This window comes from Lepus europaeus, chromosome 20 (genome assembly GCF_033115175.1).
Source record: "Lepus europaeus isolate LE1 chromosome 20, mLepTim1.pri, whole genome shotgun sequence".
NCBI lineage: Eukaryota > Metazoa > Chordata > Mammalia > Lagomorpha > Leporidae > Lepus > Lepus europaeus.
The window spans coordinates 65,014,532-65,037,982 of NC_084846.1; the positions used below are offsets into that span (position 1 = coordinate 65,014,532).

Genomic DNA, 23,451 nt, shown 5'->3' on the forward strand with positions numbered 1-23,451 from the left:
GCTGTCTCCAGTCGGAACAGCAGGACAGCATTCACGTTGGCTGTCGGTGTGTGATGTTTAGGTGAGAAATGCTCCAGGGAAGAGGTGCTCCTTCTGAATCTCTGTCCTTGTGTTGCCAGATGCTCACAGCCAGCTCCTTGGAGAGGCTGGTGTGCTCTGCCCTGTCCAGCACATCCCAGGACGGAGCTGCAGGAGGGGGCCACCGTGGAGACTGCCAGCTCCAGTGGTCAGAAGCCAAAAGCTACCTCGTGCGTGCGGTCAGCTGGCTGCGTGTCTACAGACAGGTGATGCCCCTGTCCCGATGCCTGGCCCGGCGCCTGCCAGTTTGCAGCTTGTCCAGATTCGGCCCCTTTCCTCCCAAGTTCGTGCTTTGATGTCACGTCCTTCCCAGAGAAGGGCGTCACGATCTCGCTCTCCGTCCCCAGCTCCGTGGGCCCCCCATGCACCCCACCCAAAAGTCTGTCCTAGGCTCGAGCACACACCTGCACCTAGGAGCCCAGGCCCATGCCCCATTGCTGGTGCCAGAGACTCCCCTGGGCTCCTTGGGCGTCTGCTGCAAGCATTCCATGCATCTGGTTCTCTGGGTTTGCTCAAAGGCACTGTGCACAGAGTGACCGTGGCTTCACTGTTGTTGGGCTGGGCAGGGCCCATGTGATGAGACTGCTGTGGCCTTGGGAGCCCTGGTCCCCACTTCGTGTGTTTGGGCAGAGCCCCCATCCGCTATGGCAATCGCCTCCTATTGGCTAGGGGCCCATGTTCCCCATCTCAGGTTCTTCTCCAGTAACTCACTGTTTACCCCCCACCTCACCCCAGTATGAGTTGCTGATGAAGGCCAAAGCCCACGCAGTGAATTAAACATACCTGGGAAAAACAGAGGCATGACCGTCCCCTTGCTGGCACTACAGGTGATCAAGAGACGGACCTTGTTGAAATGACCAAAGTCAAGACGCTCGGGTGACTCCCTTCATTTCGGGTGTTACCTGGGCAATGCCAATGCATATTAATTATGGCTTCATTAGCACACACACCTAGACATCCTGCTGCTTCCCGTATGATCTGGGGTGAGCAGTCTACACCAGTGTAATGTGGTTGATGAGCCACAACTCCGATTATTTTAGTGTCGTCATCCACAAGTCCACATCATGAAAGGTTTAGGACCTGGGCATTAAGGATGTTATATATTTTAAAGTATATACATTATGTGTGCTATCTTCAATGTGCCATTTTAGTTTTAAATTGTATTTCATTTCTTCAGAAACTTATGTCATTGCCTTCTCTGACAGCTAGGAGGCCAGTTAAAAAGCTGCCTGTGTCCACTATTGTATTTGTAATCGCTCAGTTCTGAGTAGAGATTAAATAATTCCATTGTTAGCAGACATTTTGCCAACAATGTGCATCAGTGGCTGCCGGTCATCGAGAATGGGCCGTTGATACTTCCTGGCTGAGTACCATTGTTTCTAGTTTGTGATCATTACGAATAATCGCCTTCTTTCTAAAACTGTAGGTGCTTGACCGGTGGCAACAGGGCGGCGTGCTGCAGGAGGTGCTCACTGGGGCCGGCTGCAGTCTGGGGGCCCTGGCGGCTCGGCTGGAAGGAGGGAGTGGCCCATGGCAGGTGGTGCAAGCTGTGCGCACCGGGCTGCTCCTGCTGCGTGGCAGCCTGGTGGCCGAGGGCCCTGAAGACAAGCGCTCGTCACCTAAGACGTGAGGCCCATTTCTCTGCTTCACTATTGACTGGGCTCTGAGGGCACAGTGTACAGAAGGCGTGAACGATTCTGAGAGCAGCAGGATCTGTGTAACAGTGAGGCAGTGCGTTCTAGTTAGCAACGGGGAGTCCGCAGCTTTCCCTGTGGACAGAACACAAGGTGGCCTGGACCCCTGCTCAGGTGTCTGGGTAATGGGGTGATTTTTATTTTTCAAGACCTACTTATTTGAAAGGTAGAGAGATGGAGAGGCAGATCTTCCATGCACTGGTTCACTCCCCAAATGACTCCAAAGACCAGGGTTGAGCCAGGTTGAAGCCAGGAGCCCAGAGCTCCATCCAGGTCTCCTGTGTGGCTGTAGGGGAGCAAACACCTGGGGCATCTTCTGCTTTCTTGGGCTATTGGCAGGTAGCTGGAGCAGAAGTGGAGCAGCCGGGACGTGAACTGGTGCCCATTTGGGATGCCGGCAGCAGCTTTACCTGCTATGCTACGGCACTGGCCTGAGGGGAGTGATTTTTACAAGTTGTCAGCTTCCTGGATTCTAGGTGTTAAGTCTTTGGTATTTGTTTAAAAAATGAAAAACTACATTTTAGAGATTCTTTCATGTAAGGCATTGCTTTTGTATTTGTTTAAAAATTGCACGTTTGAAGCTTTTATGTAAAGTCTAGAAGTATTTTCAAAGTGGAAAAGGTGGAACTCGTGGTTTTTCTGCTCTGAGGATAACCAAAGTTTCTGCACTAAGTGGTCGATTCTTGTGCAAGCGTGGTCTGCCTTCCGAGCCGCGAGGAGCTGTAGTAGTGACTCTCACCCTCCCAGTTCAGGCTTTTCTTGGAAGAGAACGATGGGATTCTCTGTTCTCTCAGAAGGCTCCATTTCAAGCAAACAGAACCTCTGGCTCTCTGAACACCGTGGAGAGAGAGTGGGGTCACGCTGCGTTCTCCTGACTGCGCAGCAAATGGCAGCTCTGAACATGGCCAGCTCTTTCACATTTTCTGCAACTCAGTTATGAGACAGGATCTTGTTTCCTAACTTTGGCTTCAGAGCTGCCCTGGGGCCTCGGTACGGATGCTGGGGGGAGCAGTGCCCTTCCCATGAGGGACACGGAGCTCTGGGAGGGTGTGTGGGGAGCCAGGAGGATGCCTTGGACCGGTGAGCCCGTCAGAGGGCAGGGAGAAAGAATTGTTAATAAACTTGATATGCCTGGTAGTGCGTGGTTGGTGTGGGAAACACTTGGCTCTGCTACTCCAGGCCCATTCACAGGACTCCACATCCAGCCAGAATTGTCCTAGGGTTCTGCCGGCACTGGGCATAGCATTTGGGGAGTGGAGCCCCAGAGCTGGGGGTGCTTCCCTTAGACTGGGCGTTCCCTCCCACTGGTGGCGCGTTGCGTTTCATTTGTTCATTTCTGCACTCAGGTCACGACGTCTGCAGCAGCTACAGAGCCTGCTGCACACACTGCCCGCCCGGCCGGCTCGGAAGAGGCAGCTGCCGCTCGACGGTGCTCTCAGGAACGCGGTAGCCCAGGACCTAGGTTTGATCCAAGGTAAAGCGGCCCCCTGGTCACTTGACGCCAACTCGCTGAGAGCAGGTGTGACGTTTATTGGAAACGGACTTGAAACTGCCTGGCCAGGTTGTGAAGTCTGGAGATGGGCGCTGCTACTGTTGTGTGCGTGCTTACGCTCCGCTGTGACGCCTCCGGGCTGAGGCCCAGCGCCCGCGGCTGACTGCACGAAGTGCCAGTGGGGACCCAGCCCGCAGCGTGGCTGGGGCGAGCGGCTGTCTGGGACTGGGGCACCGCGCTCACACCAACACCCACGGCCCTCAGACTGGGAAGGCGCTGGGGTCCCTCTGCTCTTGGCACCCGGCAGGGAGTGTGTTCTGCTAGGGTTTGGGATGCCCTCTGGGTCCCGTCGGCCGTGGTGGGTGCTGTTCCTTCGGCCGTCTTCTGAGAAAGTAGAGTTTGCACCTTTGCCCCTGTGGGCTGAGGCCCTTCCTCTTCCCAGGGAGGGGAGGAGAAGTGGGGGCCGAGGTAGCTGTAGAAGCTTCCCTGGGGCTAAGGGCCTGACTCCAGGGTCTTCAGAAAGGACTATTTGGTCTTACAGCAGGTCTTCCATTCAAAGGAAGTGGACGCACCTGTGATGATGGGTCATGCTTACAAGAAGCGTGCATGTTTGCTAATGCACACCCCGGAGCAGGAGCTAAGGCGTGGAGCAGCCTCCCCTAGGTCAGTAACAAGTCAGTTTTCTCAATCCTGCAGAGATCCTCCTTTGCCTGGAGACATCAGTTAACGACTCCATGCAGGGTGAACTTGACCGGTTGAAACTGGAAAAGGATGTGTTCTGGGAGTTGAAGCAGGTGAGCTACAGCAAAGGATTCCATAAAAACCATTTTCATAGCATCTTGAAGATGCCCCTGCAGTGCTCAGCCCTGCTGCTGTGTCACGTGAGTGGCACGCTGCGTTTTCAGACTGTGGTCAGCACTCGCTTCTGGAGCCCGCGGAGAGCACACCTGGCCTTCTCTAATGTTCGCCCGTCTCACCCTCGTTAATCTTTCAGGTGCTGTCAGAGAAGGCGGCGGCACTGTGCCTAAAGGGACGCTGGTCTGAGAAGGGTGCCGAGCACCCTGGGACCTCCAGCGTCTGTTGGGGCCTCCGGGAGCTGCTGTGCCGTCACGACCCCTCCAATGGGAGCAGCGTGGAGCACAAGCTGTGCTCTGTGCAGGACGCTCTAAGTCCTCTGCCCTCCCACTTCTCGGGGCACTGGTGGGCTCATTGTTAAGGTTAAATGCACCAGAGGCGCTGTTGAATGGACTGTTTGGATGAGGCCCGTATACAAGTCAAGAAATTGACTGCTGAATTGTCCCTGTCTCTAAGTGCCATCACTCCTGCCACACTGCTTTGAAGGCCCATGTCCCCCCGCCTGGTTCAGACCTGCTGGACACCCCTGGAGCACCCCAGACTTTGTCACTGCACTGGGGCCTCTTGGTTCCCTGTTCCCTGTCCCCCATTTGCTAAGGAAAAGTGGCAGGAAGACTCACATGCAGCATAGTGGAGGCTCTTGTTGGCCAAGGCTTCACTGTTCTCGTGTCCTCCTGTCCAGGACACGGGGCTGCCTGCGTCTCTGCTCAGGATGGGGAGCATCTTGTTTGGAAATGTTGTCGTGTCAAGCTTAGCCCTTGGTCTTCTTGCTGAAAATTAGAAATTATATTGTATAGTATTGTGTGGGTAGCTTACTGTTTCCTCTCAGAATTACCTATTTCACTTTTAAACCTTCTTCCTATAATACCATGAATACCAACGAAATAGCGAAACTGGTAAAATCCACACAGTGCTACAGTGATGAGAACAGAGACAGAAGCACGCAGGTGGATTGATCCAGTTGGGGCGTCCTCAGCATCTATGGCCTGTGGTGTGTGGTGGGGAGGAGCAGGAGCCACGTCCTGGCTGAGGGGGCAGTGCCAGAGAGCTCAGAACCTGGAAGTCTTTGCAAATAAACTGGTGCACCCTGTCCCAAGGAGAAGTCAGGAGCGGCAGCAAAGCAGGGAGAAGTGACAGGGACACCCAGGTGTGAAACGCCACTGCCTGTTGTACCCCTGCCTTCTGCTGCTGGGAAAGCCCATTCCAGGGCCTTGGAGTCTCCCCAGCCTCGCTCAGGGCAGGGACTTAGCAGGATGTGCTGCGGTGACAGGCCTGTGTGTGATCACGTGGATGTGAGAGCCGTTCTGATGACAGGTTGAATGTCACTGACAAAGCACTTCATAGCTCAGGGGCTGAGAACAGGAACATTTACAACCTCATGACTTTGGAGTGCTGGGCTTGGCCAGCTGGTTCTTCAGGCAGTCTGGCCAGTGTCCCTCAAGCTGCAGTCCGTGGCTGTGGGGGCTGGCATCGGCTGCAGAGCTGGGACACTGAGCACTGGTCCCTCACCTGCTCCCGAGTCTCCGGGTCTGCGTTCTCTGTACAGCCTCTGCACATGGTATCTCAGCAGGGTAGCCAGACTTCTGACAGGGCTGTCCACAGATTCCTAACACGCGCAAGGAGGGGAGAGCAGGAGCTACCTCTGCCCAGAAAGGTGGCACTGGAACCAGCACAACGTGCTTCGGTTGACTTCATGGGCTACTGAGGGTCGGAGGCCATCCAGGTGAATTGTGGGAGGGAGCGCCAGAGGGGCTCTCACAACTGAGGTGAGTTATGGAGGAGTTACTAGAGGGAGTCCCTCAGAAGGTCCTGCTCTTTGGGGCCCTTTGGGGAGCTAAGCCGACAGCAGGGACTGCAGCACCCGGGTCCCGTCCTGCTTTACTGTCAGTCTTAGCTTTATTTGGGGTCTGTGAACTTGAAAACAGGGAAAGATTCCAGTCCAGCCCTGTGATCTGGGCGGTCACCACGCTGTTGGACACAGTTCAGGGCCACCTTCGTTCTGTGAGGTTGGGAAAGGCTGCCTCAAGCGTACCTGTATTTGAACCACTTCCTTTATTAAAAGCAATGTTTCCTTTCCCCCTGAAGGATCAGATTTTGCAAGGGGTCACCACTGGGCAGACAGACGTGCCCGTTTCGACAGCTGGAGGATACCTGGGCTGGCAGGAACTCCCGACGCAGCTGTCAGAAGGGAACCTTTCCTGCGCTCGGCTCTCCCAGCTGCTGGGAGCCGGCGCCTCCCCTGGGGGCTGTAAGCAACTGATCTCTGCCGTGTAAGTGCACGTTGGGTGGGAAACTTCTCTTCTAAAATTGTATTTTATTTATTTATTTGAAAGGCAGAGTTAGAGGGGGGAGAGCGAGCACTTCCATCTGCTGGTTCACTCTCCAAATTACAGCAATAGCCAGAGCTGGACCAGGCCAAAGCCAGGCGCTTCATCCAGGTCTCCCACGTAGGTGCAGGGGCCCAAGCACTTGGGTCATCCTCTGATGCTTTCCTAGGCACACTAGCAGGAGCTGGATTGGAAGTGGAGCAGCAGAGACTTGAACTGGTGCCTACATGGGATGTTGGTGCTACAGGCAGCAGCTTTACCCACTACACCACAGCACCAGCCCCAAAGGAAATGTCTCAACAAGTGGGCATTGGGTGGTTTTAACTGCTCCTGTCTCCTCAAATGGAAGATCAAGATGGCAGATGCTACCCGATATTATATAATAGAAAGGTCTTAAATTTATTAATTAGCCTCTTGGTACTGTAGAAAGAATCTAAAAATTATGAACTATTAACCAGTTCCTATGAAGTGTGACCATTGGCCTAATCTTCCACTGGAAATCTGGGAACCTTGTTGGTCCAAGGCGTGCGTGTGATGAAGGTCTTGGCTACCCAGGATTCTCGTGTTAACCCACAATGGGAGTCTTCTGTTGGGAGCTGCGCTTCCCTAGTGAATTGTCCTGTTTGTTATTTTATGACTTGGAGAAATGTATGTGTAACAGCTTCCACGCTGGTTGCTAGAATGTATGTTATTCTTAGCCTCAGCATTCTTTCATGTTTTCTCTTTTGCTTTTCCTTTCTTTATTGTCTTTTTATGAATTCCCATAAGTGGAATTTGCTCATTTTTTCAGATTAGGGTGGGAGAATTCATAAAAATTAAGAGAAGTATTTCAGTGACTCCAGTTTCTTTGTGGACATTTGCATGCACTTGGGTTTTGTCGGTATTATAATGTGCAGTCACCTAGAAGACTACGATTAATCTTTGGTTTCCTCTGGACCCTTCTGCTACAGGGTATGTCACATGTCTGAGAACTCACAATTGTCCCTGGACCAAACACTCCGCTGGAAAGCCTGCCCAGGGCTCCTCAGGGATGCTTGCAAGGTGGCTCGATCTGTGAGCACACGGGAGAGTTTCCTGAGCCAGCTGTCAGGTGAGTCAGCGTCCTCACGATGGGACATGAGGCCATCTCCCTTGAGGGAGGCTCCTGGCTCTGTGAGAGCCCACCTCTGCGGGGAGCTCTGGGCGTGCACAGCTCTGTTGGACACTGCATTCCACTTCTTCCATCAGGACCGCAGGGCCAGGTTGTCCCAGCAGTTGTCAGGCACAGTCCCCAAGCACTCACATCTGCTGGGGTGATACTCATACAAGCATACTTCATTAAGTATGTAGAAAATGTAGTTAAAAGGTTAGTTTATCTTGGTGCAAATAAATTGAAATTCATGTGTCAGTTTTTCATAACTTTTTGAAGACCCCATCTTTGCATGGATTTCTTTTTTTTTTCCACTGAGATAAAATTTTAGTTTCGTTTCCTGTGAGGTTTTTGAAGCCTATTGCATAGGCAGACTGCTACCTCCCTCGTCACAGAGGCCAGGTGGCCTGCAGTGGAGTCTGCTCGCTCACCGTGGCATCCAGCCTGCCTCTGATCAGAGGAAAAACCCTGTGCTAGGTATGCCCCTGGGTAGGAACAAAGCAAACCACCTCTCTACTCACACTCAACGCTTGTGATTTCCATGATCTTGTGTGTGTTTTCAATTCTCTGTAGCAACCGACAGGGTGCCCTGGGGTACAGTTCCATTCTGGCACTGCCTATCTGGAGATAGGGTCAGAGCTTGTAGGTGAGGATCCCCAGGGTGAGGGCTCAGGCCCATGGGGCTGCCCCTGCCTGATGTTAACCCCTGGTCTGTGCCTTGCTGCTGACTGCTGGCAATGGCCTGACTCCAAGCGTTGCCATGGACCCCGTCTGGAGCAGCTGTCAGCTAGGACATGGCTCAGGGAGCACCGGGGGAGGGGCTCATAGGATAGCTGTTAGTGTGGTCTATCTTGGTAAACATTCCATGTGAACTTGAAGTGTGGGTATTATGTTCCAGTTGGGTAGAATGTTCTATAAACATTAAATCAATTGTTTGGTAGGATTGCGCAAGTCCTCTATACCCTTACTGATGTTTTGTGTTGAGACATACTGAAATATCTGACTACAATTGTGTATTTGTCCATTTCCCCTGGTATTTCTGTTGGGTTTTGTTTGCAATTTTAAATTCTGTTATGTGTGTAAACATTTAGAATTGTTATACCTTCTTAACTGATGTCTTTATCATTGTGAAAGGATAGCGACACTAACATGTGAAATCCTCTTTGAAGGCCTCTTTCAGTCCGTGTTAGGGTGGTATGCCTTTTATTTGTGATTTATCTTCTTCATATTTCAAGTGCATTCCATATCCACAGCCTACCGTGAATCTTGTTTCATGCAGCCTGACAAGTTTTTCCTTTTAACTGGAGTGTGTAAGCCGTTTATGTGAGGATGTACTTCTCTGCTAGTCCACCATTTCTGCCCGTTCTGAGGCTTTGTTCTGACTTGTCATTACAACGATATCCTCCTCCTTTGTATGCTGCTGAACTTTGGATGCCAAAGGTTACCAAGTGTAACTTTCCCTTGCTCTGGTTATTTTTTTGTAAATACTCTTGAAGCAAATTACTTGAAAGGGTTTGGTACTCTGGGTCTTTGCTGTCAGTTTGTCTCGGAGGACTGACCACGTGCTCAGTTTGATTGTAAGCAGTCCTGGCTACTGAATCCAGACCCCTCTGCATACCTAGTGACTCATGATTCACAAATGGTTCCAACCCTTCTGATGGACTCGGAGCAAGTTCCCGGTCCCACGCGTCTGCCGGACACTGGCGTCCCCAATCCTTTGGGTGTTTGTTCCTCTGATCCCGGGCAGTCTCCTCGCATGCAGGTGCTGACTGGTTCTCAGTAGGTGCTGCCGACGGTCTCGCCTGCGGAGCTCTCTGGGCCCTGTCCTGTGCACTAAGCGTCACTCAGCCTCTGAGCTTTGTGTCGGGCTCTTGCCTACCCACAGGGCTCCAGCTCACCTCCTTTCTCTGCTGCGACCCGGGCGTTCTCCTAAGGCAGAGCTGGGATAAGTGCAGGTTCTACTTTGCTTCTTGTTATGGCCCATGTCCTGGTTGCTTCCTCTTGGCTGGAAGCAGACGTCAAAGCAGGAAAAGCTCTGATTTTCCTTGTTGATGGTTTCAACATAGTAGGTGAACTCCTGTAGTATTTTTTTCTTTGCTAGATCTGCCTGCATTAACTTCAATGTATGAAATGCTTTCTTATGTAGTTTTCTCTGTGGATTCTGCTTGTTATGAAGAAAACATGGACTGGGGATTCATCCGTGATAATGACGTTGCATCTTTGGATAATGTTCCCGAGTCTCCGGTAGCTGCTATATCCAGGTAAGTTACAGGCTCACCCTCCAGGCCTTAACTTCACTATCACCTGCAGATAAGCAAAGCTTAATTATAGGAGGTACAGTCTTTAAAACTTAGGAGCTGGATTTAGACATTGATGCGGTATTTTATATTAGGTGCTCAATAAATATTTGTTTACTAGAATGTATGACTCCAGTTCCCATGGGTTTTGAGAGGAAATGCAAATCATAGTAATAAGATTTTCCTTCAATAGTAACATCATTTGTAATAGATACTCTGAAAACAAAGTCTGTCTTTGAAATAGTCTAATCTGGGTGCTTAGTCTAGATGTGGGCGGGTGGCTGAGCTCCTGGATTGGTGACTCAGAGTCCAGATCGGCAGTTTAGAGCCTGGATTCGTTATTTAGAGTCTGGGTCAGAGGTTAGGTTCTGGTGGTTCTGGGGCCTGGGGGAGAGAGGTTGGAGCTCAGCCTGCTGGATTAGTCCCTGCTCTGGGATTTCAGAGGTATTGCGATGGTTGTTTTTAGGTCTGGTTGTGGATACTGCATCCAGCTTAGCACAGTTCGTTATTTGTGGGCTGTGCTGGGACGTGATTGGCCTGAAGAATGGTGATGCTGAGACTCGGGAGTGGGTCAAGCCTGCCTGTGAAGTTCACAGAAGACACAAATGGCGCCCCTGCTCCAGACATGCGCAGTCTGGCCCTGTGTGTAGGGCTCGGGTTTCCCTATGTTTATCAACTCCCGTGGGCGGTTCTGGGCACACCACAGTTTGAGAATCCTTCTTCCACATTTGTCCAGACCCAGAGTCATCCACCATGGGGAAACTGCTAAGAGTTTGGAGTTCAGAGAGCAGAGAGGAAAGACCGTGGCAGAGCCCTCTGGCGAATCAATCCCTTGCTCTGGCCAGACTTCCTGGAAGTCCAGGCACTTATAGCACTAGATGACAACACAGCTAGTCTGTATGTGCTCCAAGGATGTGCTTAATTTTATACTCGCGGACCCAGAGTGGTCGACATTGTCTTTCATGGTAGGTGCTAGATAATTATGTTGATTTAATGAATGAAACCAAATTGGTCATTTAGTACAGTCAGTGTGAAGTAAGCTGAACTCAAGATGAAAACCCTGGGTTGTATCCTGTTTCTGCTACAGGAAAACAATGTGAACCTGCTAGTTTGAACAATTTAGAAAGTTTCTTTTTGCACAAAATGGCAACACTGATGCACACCTAAACGCTGTTGTGGGGAGAACCAGGCTTGGGCTGTGAAGTGCTTTGTCAGCTGTGAGGCAGCAGAGTGCTGTCAGCAGTACTGCCTCCTCCACTCCTTGCTCGGGCTTCCAGGCCACTCCTAACCTGCTCCGTTCTCAGTACAAATAAAGGCGGCTCTGGGTTCTGCTCTCCCCGTGCACGGTTGCTTCCAGGTTCCTATTGAATTCCTGATCGAACTTTGATTGTCTCTGGAATTGTTTCAAAGCAGCCCCTCTCTGTCTTAGGTAGAATTTAGTTCATTGTTTTATCTACCCATCTGTCTATAGATAGATGTCAGATGTCAGCTATCGGAGAGGAAAACAACATTCCTGAATTTGGCCTATCACAGCCCCGTCCTACACAAGACTCCCAACAGGAGTCCAGAGTTAAAGACGTTAGAAAGGGATGGAGCAGTGGAGTGACCAATAGTCAGCAAAGGTCCAAACTCCTGCTGAAGTCTGAACATTGAAGCTTCTCTTATGGTTGGCATCACAGCTGATTCAGTGAGATGTGTCTGCAAGGGAGCCTGCTGGTCCCACGGTGAGACCATCCCTGGGAGTCAGTGCAGTGGAGCCACTGTTGGTGGGGGCACTGCACCCGGCCGAGGATGCTTATCTGATGCCTGTGCTGTGGACTTTTGTCCGGTCTGAGTGCTGTGAGTTCTGAGACAGACAGGGTCCCAAGGACTCCGAGAGTGGACTTGTTGCATCACAGTTAGTAAGAGTTCCACAAGGGAGGTCTCCTACAAGACTGTGCTTGTCATGACACCTGGCTTGCTCTTCTGAGAACTCATTTTTTTAGTCAGCTGGACAATAAAATTCTTGACATGAAGTAGTTTCTAGAGCAGGATGGACAGCACTGTTAAGAGTGCTGGCATTGCCTTGTGGGATGGGGACTCCCAATAGTGTTCCATAAATTCTACAGGCACAGTATCTGGGTCCCCGCTGTATGGGCTACCCCATTGCCCCAGACACTGGAGATGTGATATGGGACAGAACCCTAAGATGCTTCTGGCATAAGCAGGAAATGCATCCAAACAGTCGTGCACATGGATCCATGGGGGGATAATTCAGAACTCTTTATTTTTGATTGTCAGAAGTAATTATAATTTTTTAAGATTCTTTTAAAATTTTTATCTTTAAAAATTTTTTTTGAATGGCAGAGTTTTACACACACACACACACACACACACATTTTCCATCCTCTGGTTCAGTTCCCTAGTGGCCAAAATGACTGAGACTGGGCCAAGCTGAAGCCAGGAGTTTCTTTCAGGTCTCCCATGTGGCTGCAGGGTTCCAAGCACTTGGGCCATCCATGGCTGCTTTCCCAGGTGCGTTAGCAGGGAGCTGGACCAGAAGTGGAGCAGCCAGGATTTGAACGGGTGTCTGTATGGGATGCTGGCATTGCAGGTGGTGTCCCAACCTACTATGCCATAGCATTAGCCCCTAAGACTTTATTTAAGGGACTCTCCCCAAAGCTAGGGATAATCTGATATGGGTGGAAGGGACTCAGTGCTGGAGCCATCACCTGCTGCCTTCCATGGTGCGCATTAGCAGGAAGCTGGGATGGAAGTGTGGCTAGGGATTGAATCCTGGAAACTCCAGGACGGAATGTGGACACCCCAAGCAGCATTTATGGGAAAATGCACCGGGGGGGGGGGGAATGTTTCGAGCTAAGTACATACTACTGGGGGCTGGCACTGTGGCATAGTGGGTAAAGCTGCAGCCTGCAGTATTGGCATCCCATATGAGCAGTGGTTCAAGTCCCAGCTGCTCCACCTCTGACCCGGCTGTCTGCTGTGGCCTGGGATAGCAGTAGAAGATGGCCCATGTCCTTGGGTCCCTGCACCCACGTGGGAGACCTCTAAGAAGCTCCTGGCTTCGGATCAGCACAGCTCTGGCCATTGCGGCCAGTTGGGGAGTGGATCAGTGGATGGAAGTCCTCTCTCTGCCTCTCCTTCTTTCTCTATGTAACTCTGACTTTCAAATAAATGAATATTTAAAAAAATACTACTGGTTTTCTTTTTTCTTTAAGATTTATTTGAGAGGCAGAAAGAGAGAGAGAGAGAGAGAGAGAGAGAGAGAGAGGTCTTCCATCCAATGATTCACTCCCCAGTTGGCCACAACGGCAGGAGCTGCGCCTATCTGAAGCCAGGAGCTTCCTCCAGGTCTCCCACGTGGATGCAGGAGTCCAAGGACTTGGGCTATCTCCTACTACTTTCCCAGGCCATAGCAGAGAGCTGGATTGAAAGTGGAGCAGCTGGGTTTCGAACTGGGGCCCATATGGGATACTGGCGCTTCAGGCCAGGGTGTTAACCCGCTATGCCACAGTGCTGGCCTCTGGATGGATTGTTTTTCTAAAACACTGTCAAGTATTCACATTAGTTTAATTTCTGCTGGGGAATACATTGTCTTGTAAATGTTTAATTTATGTTTTGCTATAAGTGATTATTATCTTGGAAATTTAAAGAATTAAATACTTCTTTCTGATTACCACTTCTGTTATTGTAGGGCATTAAACTTCACAAAGCACCTTTTAATGATGAAAAAGTTGTATTCCACTGATGATGAACCCGTGGACTTCCTTTTGTCATTTGTGGAAGTCTTGGAGAACCCATTGTCATTTAATCCTGTTGACTCACAGATGAGTTTTCCCAAGTTCCATAGCCTCCCATCCACCCCTGAGAATATTCTACATGTTTTAGATACAAGTACTTTGTGGTTGAGTCACTTAAAAAGTTTAGAGGTGGAACCGTCTTCTATCCATGTTCAGAAGTTTTTGGAATTTGGCAAAGAGGTAACTGAGAGAATACAAACTCTTGAAAGTAACTGGATGAGTGAGGAATCAGGAAATCTTTTGAGATTCCTGGAATTAATACGTAATTCCAAGCTGCCCGAATCATGGCTCTATGGCACTTCAAAAGAAAAAGGAGCTAAGCTGGATGTCTTGTCTACACTTCTAAATTTTTCTGTTCCAGAAAATGAGAAAATTCTTAGTAAAAGCTTTGACTTTTCCCAGCTGCTCCGTTCAGATTGGCCTGATTCCCCAGCTACGAATGTGGATCTTGTGCATCTGAGCGAAGCTGTGATCAGTAGACTCTCTGAGTCTGGATTTCTGGGGCAGGAGCAAGTCTCAGAAGCTCTTGACGAAGTCTATATGATAAAGAACACATCTGATCTTTTTATAGCTCTTCCTGAGCCTCAGAAGCAGGAAGTTGATAACATTTTGACTCATTTAATCAATATCTTCAAGGACAAGGATTCAGCTTTACTTCTGCAAGTTTATTCTTCATTTTATCAGTCCATTTATAAGTTCCTGAGCATTCAGAGCCGAGAGTCTTTGCTAACTTTCCTTACACAAATCTCAAAACGCATTTTGGATATCATAAAGCAATTTAATTTTCAAGACATCAGCAAGGCATTTGCGTTTTTATCTGAGGCAGCAGGGCTTCTCGGGGGAATTTCTGAAGTACCACCTTGTCAGCAGCTGCTTTCAATTTTTAACTTTCTGGAGCTTCAAGCCGAATCCTTGATGTCTACAGAGGGCCAGGAATTGGAGGGGATCCATGCTACGCTGACAGGCCTCAAACAGCTGCTCGTGGTGGATGAAGATTTCCGCATCTCTTTATCTCAATATATGAGTCAGTTCTTCAGTGACTCACCAGGGGTCCCTTTTGGTGATGAGTGCTTTGTCTGGGAAAATAAACACATTTCTCCCATGAATTCCTCAACAGAGGAAGGATCTTCACTCACTCTTCCGTGGGCACGAAGCTTTTCGGAGCTCTCTGCCAATGGCAGTGCGCTGAGCGAGTTTCTAGCCATTCCCTGCACTGTGTCGTGGCTTCAGATGTGGACGGACATCTGGGGAAGCTTATCTGAGGTATGTAAACTTGACACAAATGTCTTCACCTCTCTTCATGTTGGTCTCACTCAGCTTTTGGATGAGTTGGAAAAGGATGTGAAAATTTCCAAAACCTGCCAGAGACCACTTCCCACCCACCATGCTGCCAGACTCATATTACGTTTATTTAAGAATGTGAGTGAAGCTTGTGATGCCCATGATTGGAATGATTTATGGGGCCTCACGGATCTCTGGGTGGCATTAGGTGACGTGTCAGTAGCAGGAAGCTCACTCTCCCTGGACCGCATGGAGAGGTCTCTTGTCGCCATGGGAACGGTGCTGCACCGGCTGAGGACGTTTCTCTTCAGCACAGACACAGGCAGAGAGTTCTGGCATCCTCTGCTGGGAGCTTTCACTGCGCTAAGCAATACCCGAGAAGGGGCAGGTGTAGGTCCTGTAAACTGCTCTACTTCAAATAACCTCACACATTACGGGGCAAAACTTGCACCTCTCATCCCTGAGCTAAGGGACACGATATCATTTCTTAGAAATGTGTCATGGGACCAAGATCTATCGTCTTGTGCTGATGTTTTAAAAAATGCTGCTGCGTTTATTTTAGAAGATGGCGTACAGTACAAAAACGCTTCACAGAGGACACTGCGCGTTCTGGCCATGTTGAATTCCACATTTTCTTCTGAGGATAACATCCGCAGATTGCAAGGATGCATGGCATGGGTAGATGCCATAAACCGACTGTCCCTGAAGTATAATTCAAGTTTCCCACCAGGCCATCTTCAAGGAATCTGGGGGAGTTTCAGAGACGTGAAAGACAAAATGAACTCTACCCTGAAAATTGTAAATTGGGTGCTAAATGTAAAGAAATCTCCTTGTTCACTGACTGAGTTAAATACAAGTTGTTTAAATATTTACCTGAAAGACGTAACTGACTTTCTAAATAATATACTTACTAGAGTCTTGGAAAAAGAGAGGGTCCTCAAATTTGAGATTATGTTAGCTCTTTTAAATGATTCCACAAACCAAGTAAGGATGGTTATCCGCAACTTGACGGTAGACTGGAAACACTTTGCTGAATTAATTCTGAGACCCCTAGAAACGGCAGACGAAATTCCTACCCAGTTTCAAAATACTTGGCTGTGTTTGATGGCACTTGGGAAGGAAATTCAGAAACTCGTGAAAGAGATTTCCCCTAACTTCCGTGAAAGTAATTCCTCTTCTAACACTGAGAAGGCTTTTAGTACACTTGCCACCAGTCCAAAGGAGAAGGATGTGAACAGTTTAGGGAATTCCATTTATTACTTAGCCAGGGATCTTGCCCTGGACTTGTCTCTCGGTCTCCAGAATTGGTCAATAGCAGTTCCTCATGAAATAACTATGGCCATGGGTCTTGGCATTCAGCTGGCGAGGGATGTGTTCAGCTCCTTAGTACCTGCCACTGAACTCAATATTCCACCGGCTGCAGGTCATGTTCAAGATCTCAAGGTTGCTGCTTTCCTACACAGTCTCAGGAAAGCCAACATAGACCTGGTAATAGACCAACTTGTACACATCAGGGAAAACCTTGTGACTTGCTTCCGGAACGTCAGTAGGTTAGGTGCTGGCAATTCAGGGGTCAACTTGCTCATGGACCTGATGGAGAAATCTTTAGGGAGCTCCCATTGCTGGAATGTCAACCACCTGCTGCGTCTTCTGCGCCTGTTCCCTAAAGACGAGGTGAGCACAGTGGTAGATGCATACTACGCCCTTGCCCCGGTAGGGAGGCTCCTGCGGGGCCTTGCTGACAAGAACATCACAGAGGCCCTCAGGGACGTCTGCGACTTCACGCTGCTTCATGGCGTAAGCGTTTCAGATGTCGCCAAGGAAGACTTCGCTACTGTGATAAAAGCTCTCTCAGACATGATTGAATCACTCTCGGATAAGCCAGAAACGATTTCGGAGGCTTTACCTTGCCTTCCTGTGCTTTGGTGCTGGAACCGTACAACTTTTGGACTTCGGCAGAATCGCATGTTGGAAGCCTGCCGTGGCCGTGGGCTCGGGTCTTCTTCCTTTTACAGCCAAGTGGTCCTTATGCTTGACCACCTCCACCTGGCTTCCCTGGGAGGAGGGTCATGGTGTGCAAATGAGAGCTCACAGATGGAAATAACTGGGAAAGTGGTCTGTGCCATTCATGAACTAATGGGCTGGAATTCCATTCTTCTGGAGGGAGCTGAAGTCTTCCGTGTTAACATGTCACTAGCAAAAGCCATGCAAGAGTTTTGGCATAAGGTGTTACCATTTTTCCCACCTTCTGGAAACCAAAGTAACCATAGCTTCTCTGAACTTTGTCCTGGTGCTCCCATAAAGCAAGTTGTTTTGCAAATCATGAGTAAACTAAAAAATGCCAACTTTACAAAACTTATTACCTCAGGTGAAAACCTTCTTAATGAACCAGCTAGTTCAGACAAGAACCTCAACGTGAGTCATGACCCACAGACATCTGCTCAAGATACTGCCGTAAGCTGGGAAAGCATAATAAAATCCATTTCTGGGCATGGGAGCCTAGACAATAGGACTCGTTATCTGCTGTCTCCACTCACGGCGGCTCTGGAAGCCAATCTTCCAGGCAGGAGCTTAGAGGCACTATCAAGGTTCCTTAAAGGTGAACTAATGTATGACTTTGAAGAGCTGTGGCTTGTGTTTGCACCAATTATGAAGGACCTAGCCCATGACATTGGCTTTGGGCACCTGATTCCTGCAATTAAAGAAGAAATCCAAAGGACAAACTCAGTGGAGCCTCAGAACAGATCTTTGGGTCATTTAGGAAACACTTCTGGAGAAGGCGTTTCTGAAGTCCCCGTTTTTGCTCGTCTGCCCAGTGCAGAACAGCCTGCCAGCTCTTCGGCTCAGCTGCCTTTTGAAGGCCTCCTGACGAGCTCGGCCATCCCCTTAGCTGGGGGGTCTCCAGCGGCAGCCCCAGACCCAAGTGACGTTCAACAAATGAACGTCGCTAACCTCCCCTTGAACCTGACGCAGCCAGAAAATGGAGGGAAAACCGCCCCTCCGAGCAGCACAGCGAGTCTCCGGGGACAGCTCTACTTTCTCCGGAGGAAGAACACAGGTCCTCCCCCAGCCAGAGGCTCCCCCAGGGCTGTGATCGCGGGGAGGAGGTGAGTCCGCTTTTGCCTTGTGCAAGACGCTCGGCCGCAATAGATCTTGGTCTTCCTCTTTTGCTGGAGTTACAGAAATGTCATTAGCACCTCTGATCTTCAAAGTGAATCTGTCTAATGTAAAATAATTTTGATAACTATCATATGCCTAGAAAACAGATGAACCTAGCTTGTGTTAATCGTGTATTTTTCTTACATTTTTAGATTATGAAACCAACTATGAAATGCTACCTTATATGGAACTAAAATTAGTTGTTACAGGTGTACATGCATAGTATGATTATAATTTGAGTTGCAGAAATATCTGTCTAATAACAAAGGAAGAGTTTAAATGTTTTCATTCCAATCTACTGTGATGTTTGTATTTGGAAACATTAGAATTGAGCGTCACATGATCCTTATTCATACATCTCTCTTTTTTTGGACAGGCAGAGTTAGACTGAGAGAGAGAGAGAGACAGAAACAGAGAGAAAGGTATTCCTTTTTTTCCGTTGGTTCACCCCCCAAGTGGCTGCTATGGCCAGCGCACTGCGCCGATCTGAAGCCAGGAGCCAGGTGCTTCCTCCTGGTTTCCCATGTGGGTGCAGGGCCCAAGCACTTGGGCCATCCTCCACTGCACTCCCGGGCCACAATAGAGAGCTGGACTGGAAGAGGAGCAACCGGGACAGAATCTGGTGCCCAACCAGGACTAGAACCCGGGGTGCCGGCGCCGCAGGCAGAGGATTAGCCTGGTGAGCCCCGGCGCCGGCCCACACATCTCTTCTGGAGCTCACCAGTGATAGGGCGGGAGTTGTAACTTATTCCCTGGTGCAGATGAGTCAGTTCAGCCTTGGAGCCAGAACCATGACCAAGATGTAATACAAGGAACAGGCAGGAAAAGCAAGTTTAAGAGGAGCAGGACAGAGTAGCAGGAGGGGCGGTCACAGCAGGCAGGACCACCGTGGGCAGGGCTTGAGGCTTGTGGTTTGTAGGTGGTGGTCGGGAAGGAGCACGCAGGGAAGGGAGTGATTCAGACCCAGCTGCTGGCAGAGTCAGGACTTGAACCACCTGGGGGAAGATGTATTCATGCCACATGATCCCATCCGTGCTCCGCTCTCAGAGGGAAATCCTTGTTCCCTGCTCAGAGCAGAAACAGAGCAAGGGGGCCCTGGGCTGCAGTTCACTCTGGCCTTGTGGCTCATCATGGAGCCATCAGTGTCTAAGGGATCTGCTAGGACTTTTTCTTTTCTCCCCAAAGAAACCTTTTATTTAATGGGCAGAAATTTCATAAGTACAAATTTAGGAACATAGTGATGCTTCCCACCATACCTGCCCTCCTTTGCCCACCCCCCACACCTCTTCCCTCTCCCATTCCCAATCTCCAGTAAGATTCATATTAAATTAGCTTCATATACAGAAGATCAACTCTATACTAAGTAAAAACTTCAACAATTTGGACACATGCACAAAAAAACTGAGGACAAATTTTACAGTTCTCATAAGATAACTCTTTGAGGACAGAGGTCCTGCATGGGAAGTTAGTGCACAGTGACTCCTGTTGTTAATTAACAATTAACACTCTTATGTTTGACATCAGTGATCACCTAAGGCTCTTGACATGAGCTGCCTAGGCTGTGGAAGCCTTTTGAATTCACAATCTTTGTCAGTAGTTAGACAGGGCCATAAGCAAAGTAGAAGTTCTCTCCTCCCTTCAGAGAAAAGTACCTCCTCCTTTGATGGCCACTTCTTTCCACTGGGGGGTGTCTCACAGAGATCCTTCATGTAGGATATTTTTTTTGCCACAATGTCTTGGCTTTCCATGCCTGAAATGCTCTCATGGGCTTTTCAGCCAGACCAGAATACCTTAAGGGCTGATTCTGAATCAGTGCTATTTAAAGCATTTGTCATTCTATGAGTGCTCTGTGGACTGCTTCCCATGTTGGAACATTCACTCCTTTTTAATTCTATTATCATTACCAGAAACTTATTTATATTATCCCTTTAACACTTAATCCTATCCATATGATCACTTTAACACTTAATATGGTCACGTTAACACTTAAGATGCCATTTTTACTACCCAGCCTAATGGGATTTGGGGTCCCATGGCAAGTTTTTAAACTGTACCCTAGAAGTAAGTCCATAGGAATGTATGCAGAACTATACAGCTTTACAGTTACAAACTTCCTCCTCCCTCTTATTCCTACTCTTTTTTATTTTTTTAAAAGATTTATTTATTTTTTACTTGAAAGTCACAGTTACACAGAGAGAGGAGAGGCAGAGAGAGAGAGAGAGAGAGAGAGAGAGAGAGGGCTTCCATCTGCTAGTTCACTCCCCAGATGGCCGCAACGGCCAGAGCTGTGCTGATCTGAAGCCAGGAGCCAGGAGCTTCTTCTGGGTCTCCCACGTGGGTACAGGGGCTCAAAGACTTGGGCCATCTTCTACTGCTTTTCCGGGCCACAGCAGAGAGCTGGATTGGAAGAGGAGCAGCCGGGACTTGAACCGGCACCCATTTGGGATGCCGGTGCTTCAGGCCAGGGCGTTAACACACTGCACCACAGCGCTGGCCTCTCTTCCCACTTTGTTTTAAAACTATCTTCTCCTAGACCAGAGCAGCAAGCTTCCTCCCTACTCCACCATCTTAATCCCCTTCCTAGGACTTTTAAAATTCAGAAAAATATGAAGATACTTACCAGTTCTTATGAGATTTATCTCTTATGTCAGGAATTGTTTAGTAGTCATTTCACTTTTCTATTTTTGATTTTTAAAAATATTCATTTGAAAGGCAGAATTGGAGGGAGGGAAGAGTATCAGTCTTCTATCTGCTGGTTTACTTCCCAAATGGTCACAACAGCCAGGGCTAGGCCAGGTTGAAGCCAGGAGCCTGGGACTCCATCTGGGTCTCCCATGTGGGTTGCAGGGGCTCAGGTACTTGGGCCATCTTCTTCAGCCTTCCCAGGTGTATTCGCAGGGAACTGGATTGGAAACAGAGCAGCCAGGACTCAAGTCAGCACCCACGTCGGATTCTGGTGTCACAGGCACTGCTTAGTGCACGGTGCCACAATGCAGACCGTCACTTGCTTTTCTAAAAGCAAAAGTATGTGACTTTTTAAGTTGTTAGATGCAAAGAATTGTCCATGAAATTCCTGCACTCTTCTCATAATGTGGGAACAAAATCTTAAATTTCATTTGGAATTATTTTTTGTCGTGTTCCATTCAGTATTGCCCTCCCCAGGCAATAAAACAAAACCATGTGTTTGTGTTTATACATACGTATGTATTTACAGTTGTGTTTCCAAAGATTCTCCAGATCCAGACACCGGATCGACTTCTTGCTTTGGTGAGAGACAGTGAGTTGTTGAGCATCTCCTAGAGTTGAAAGGAGGCTCTACATTCTCCAATCCAAAGCTCACCTGAGTTTGAGAATTTTATTTTGACTGTAATGGAGAAGTGGAGTTCGTGAGAGATTTATTGCATGCCCTTCTAAAGACAACCCCCAGGGAAATAAGACTGAGAAAAACCTGGACTTCACCGTGGCGAGTTCACTGCTCTCCCCCGCGAGTGCTCTGGGGACCTCTTCTGGCTCGGTCGCGACCTCGGGTTGGTGCTTCACCTTGTGAGACAAAGTTCCATGACAGCAGTGCTTGTGGGCACCCTTTGAACCCTCCCCATCAGGACTTCTGCACCTTGTATCCAGGACTCCAAGAGAGGATTCTTGCTAATCTAACAGATTGGCTCTCCTTTACTAAGAGTTCATTTCCCCTAAGAAATAGGGCAACGTCAGACAACACGAGGCGGTTGCTTGGCGTTGTATCACGAGCCAGCGAAGACAGCAGTGTCTGGGAACCCCTCCTAGAATCCCCTGCTGGGCTTTGTCTACACTGCTGCATGGTAGCGCTGAGCTGAGAGGCCTGGCCACGTCCGTGGCCTGCACGGTGAGGCTTCTTGAGCTGGCCACGGAAGTTTCAGGAAAGGTAGCCATGATTTTTGACTCATTTCCTCTCCAGTACCAAGGACCTGAGGGATTCTTTGACAATCTTTACTCCATCTTGCAACAAAAGTGTTCCACATCTTGTGAAGGAAAAAGCTACTTTGAAAAAAGAGCGTTTCCCATTTACCAAGACTAAGGATTTGCTGCTGCCATTTCTTGACATGGCCCTTGGGATGGCTGGGGGGACCCAATACTTCTGGAGATTCTGCTGTTCCTGCCCTGTCACCCAGCGTACTCATGTGGACCAATCCAAGGACTTTCTGGTGTTTTAGAGGAAGTCGCTGAGTTTTTTACTTCTGTGAATATCAGTGTTGGAGATTTGGAGCATCGCGTGGTGGCATTTAGCAATGGAACTCCAATATTTTCTATGGAGTCTATGAGCCTATCGGAGGAAATCCTGGATTTAGTTCCTGTAGATAACCTCACCTGCCAGGTGGGCTTCTACATCTTTGTCCAACCGCCACTCACAGTGGCCCTCACGATGCACAATGGACGAGAATTCATGAAGTGATCCTTGTTCCAGACAAAATAGTATCACAGACGGCACAGGAAGAAGCACTTACTGGACAATGGCAGCCCCCCTCACCTTACAAGCCCTCTGGAATAGCTCACGGCAGGTGGCTGTAATGTTCTTAATCCTGTCAGCATTTGCTAAGCACGCAGATAGTCTCCTGCAAACCAGAAGCGGGCCTACGGCCTGTCGCGGGATTCAAAGCGATGATGGAGGTGATTGGAGCAAAGGTCCATTTCTCAACACACCTCTGATCCAGAATATAACTCGGCAGCTTGGAAAAGGGGTCCTGAGTGCGTGGAGTAGAGCTACGCCCTCCAGGATCCGGCTTCTCCCAGACAACTCATGGTGGGACGGTTCTGTAGGGACTTTGTTCCAGGAAGGTTCTATGGCTCTTATCACCCGAACCACTGAAGAGAAGTCTGGGAAAGAGAACTGATCTTCCTCACGGCTTCCAGCTGTTGTCGTGTTTGGAAAAGTCCCTGAGGGAGACTGATTGTGTGGATGGAACACTGGCAAAAACTCCCCCAGACGGGTCACAGGCCATCAGACGCCTCGTTCGTTTTTCCCTACTGTAGCAACTGTAGAACAGACTTGAGCAGCTGGTACACCGAGCTGGGGTACGCGTGCTTCTGGAGTTGACCTCGGCTCAGGGCGAGTCCACTGCGGGCTTTTTCACTATTGCGCCCATTGTTTGGCACTCAAATGGGATGTGAAACCATTCAAACATTTTTCAGAAGTTTATCACCTGGCTTGGAAAAGTGAAAACCTCTTCTGGTCACGTGTCCCTGGGTTAGGCACACGAGCACTTTCCTTTCCATGTGTTCTGGCAGTCCAGGGTCCTACCATCTGATACGTGGGAAAGAACATGCAGTCACGGGGGCCAGCGCTGTGGCATAGCAGGTAAAGC

General features: G+C 49.2%; 1 protein-coding gene across 1 annotated transcript in view; it reads left to right on the forward strand.

The window, feature by feature from the left end:
- The window catches only part of ABCA13 (ATP binding cassette subfamily A member 13), a 329,120-nt gene that overhangs the window by 35,114 nt on the left and 270,555 nt on the right, over positions 1-23,451 (forward strand). Inside the window, 15 exon segments of the mRNA XM_062178561.1 lie at positions 120-284; positions 1,505-1,704; positions 3,119-3,246; positions 3,961-4,058; positions 4,259-4,417; positions 6,205-6,389; positions 7,397-7,536; positions 9,722-9,836; positions 13,567-18,060; positions 21,792-21,930; positions 22,047-22,097; positions 22,099-22,288; positions 22,291-22,470; positions 22,473-22,565; positions 22,568-22,889. Coding sequence (XP_062034545.1) covers positions 120-284; positions 1,505-1,704; positions 3,119-3,246; positions 3,961-4,058; positions 4,259-4,417; positions 6,205-6,389; positions 7,397-7,536; positions 9,722-9,836; positions 13,567-18,060; positions 21,792-21,930; positions 22,047-22,097; positions 22,099-22,288; positions 22,291-22,470; positions 22,473-22,565; positions 22,568-22,889 — 6,659 coding nt within the window.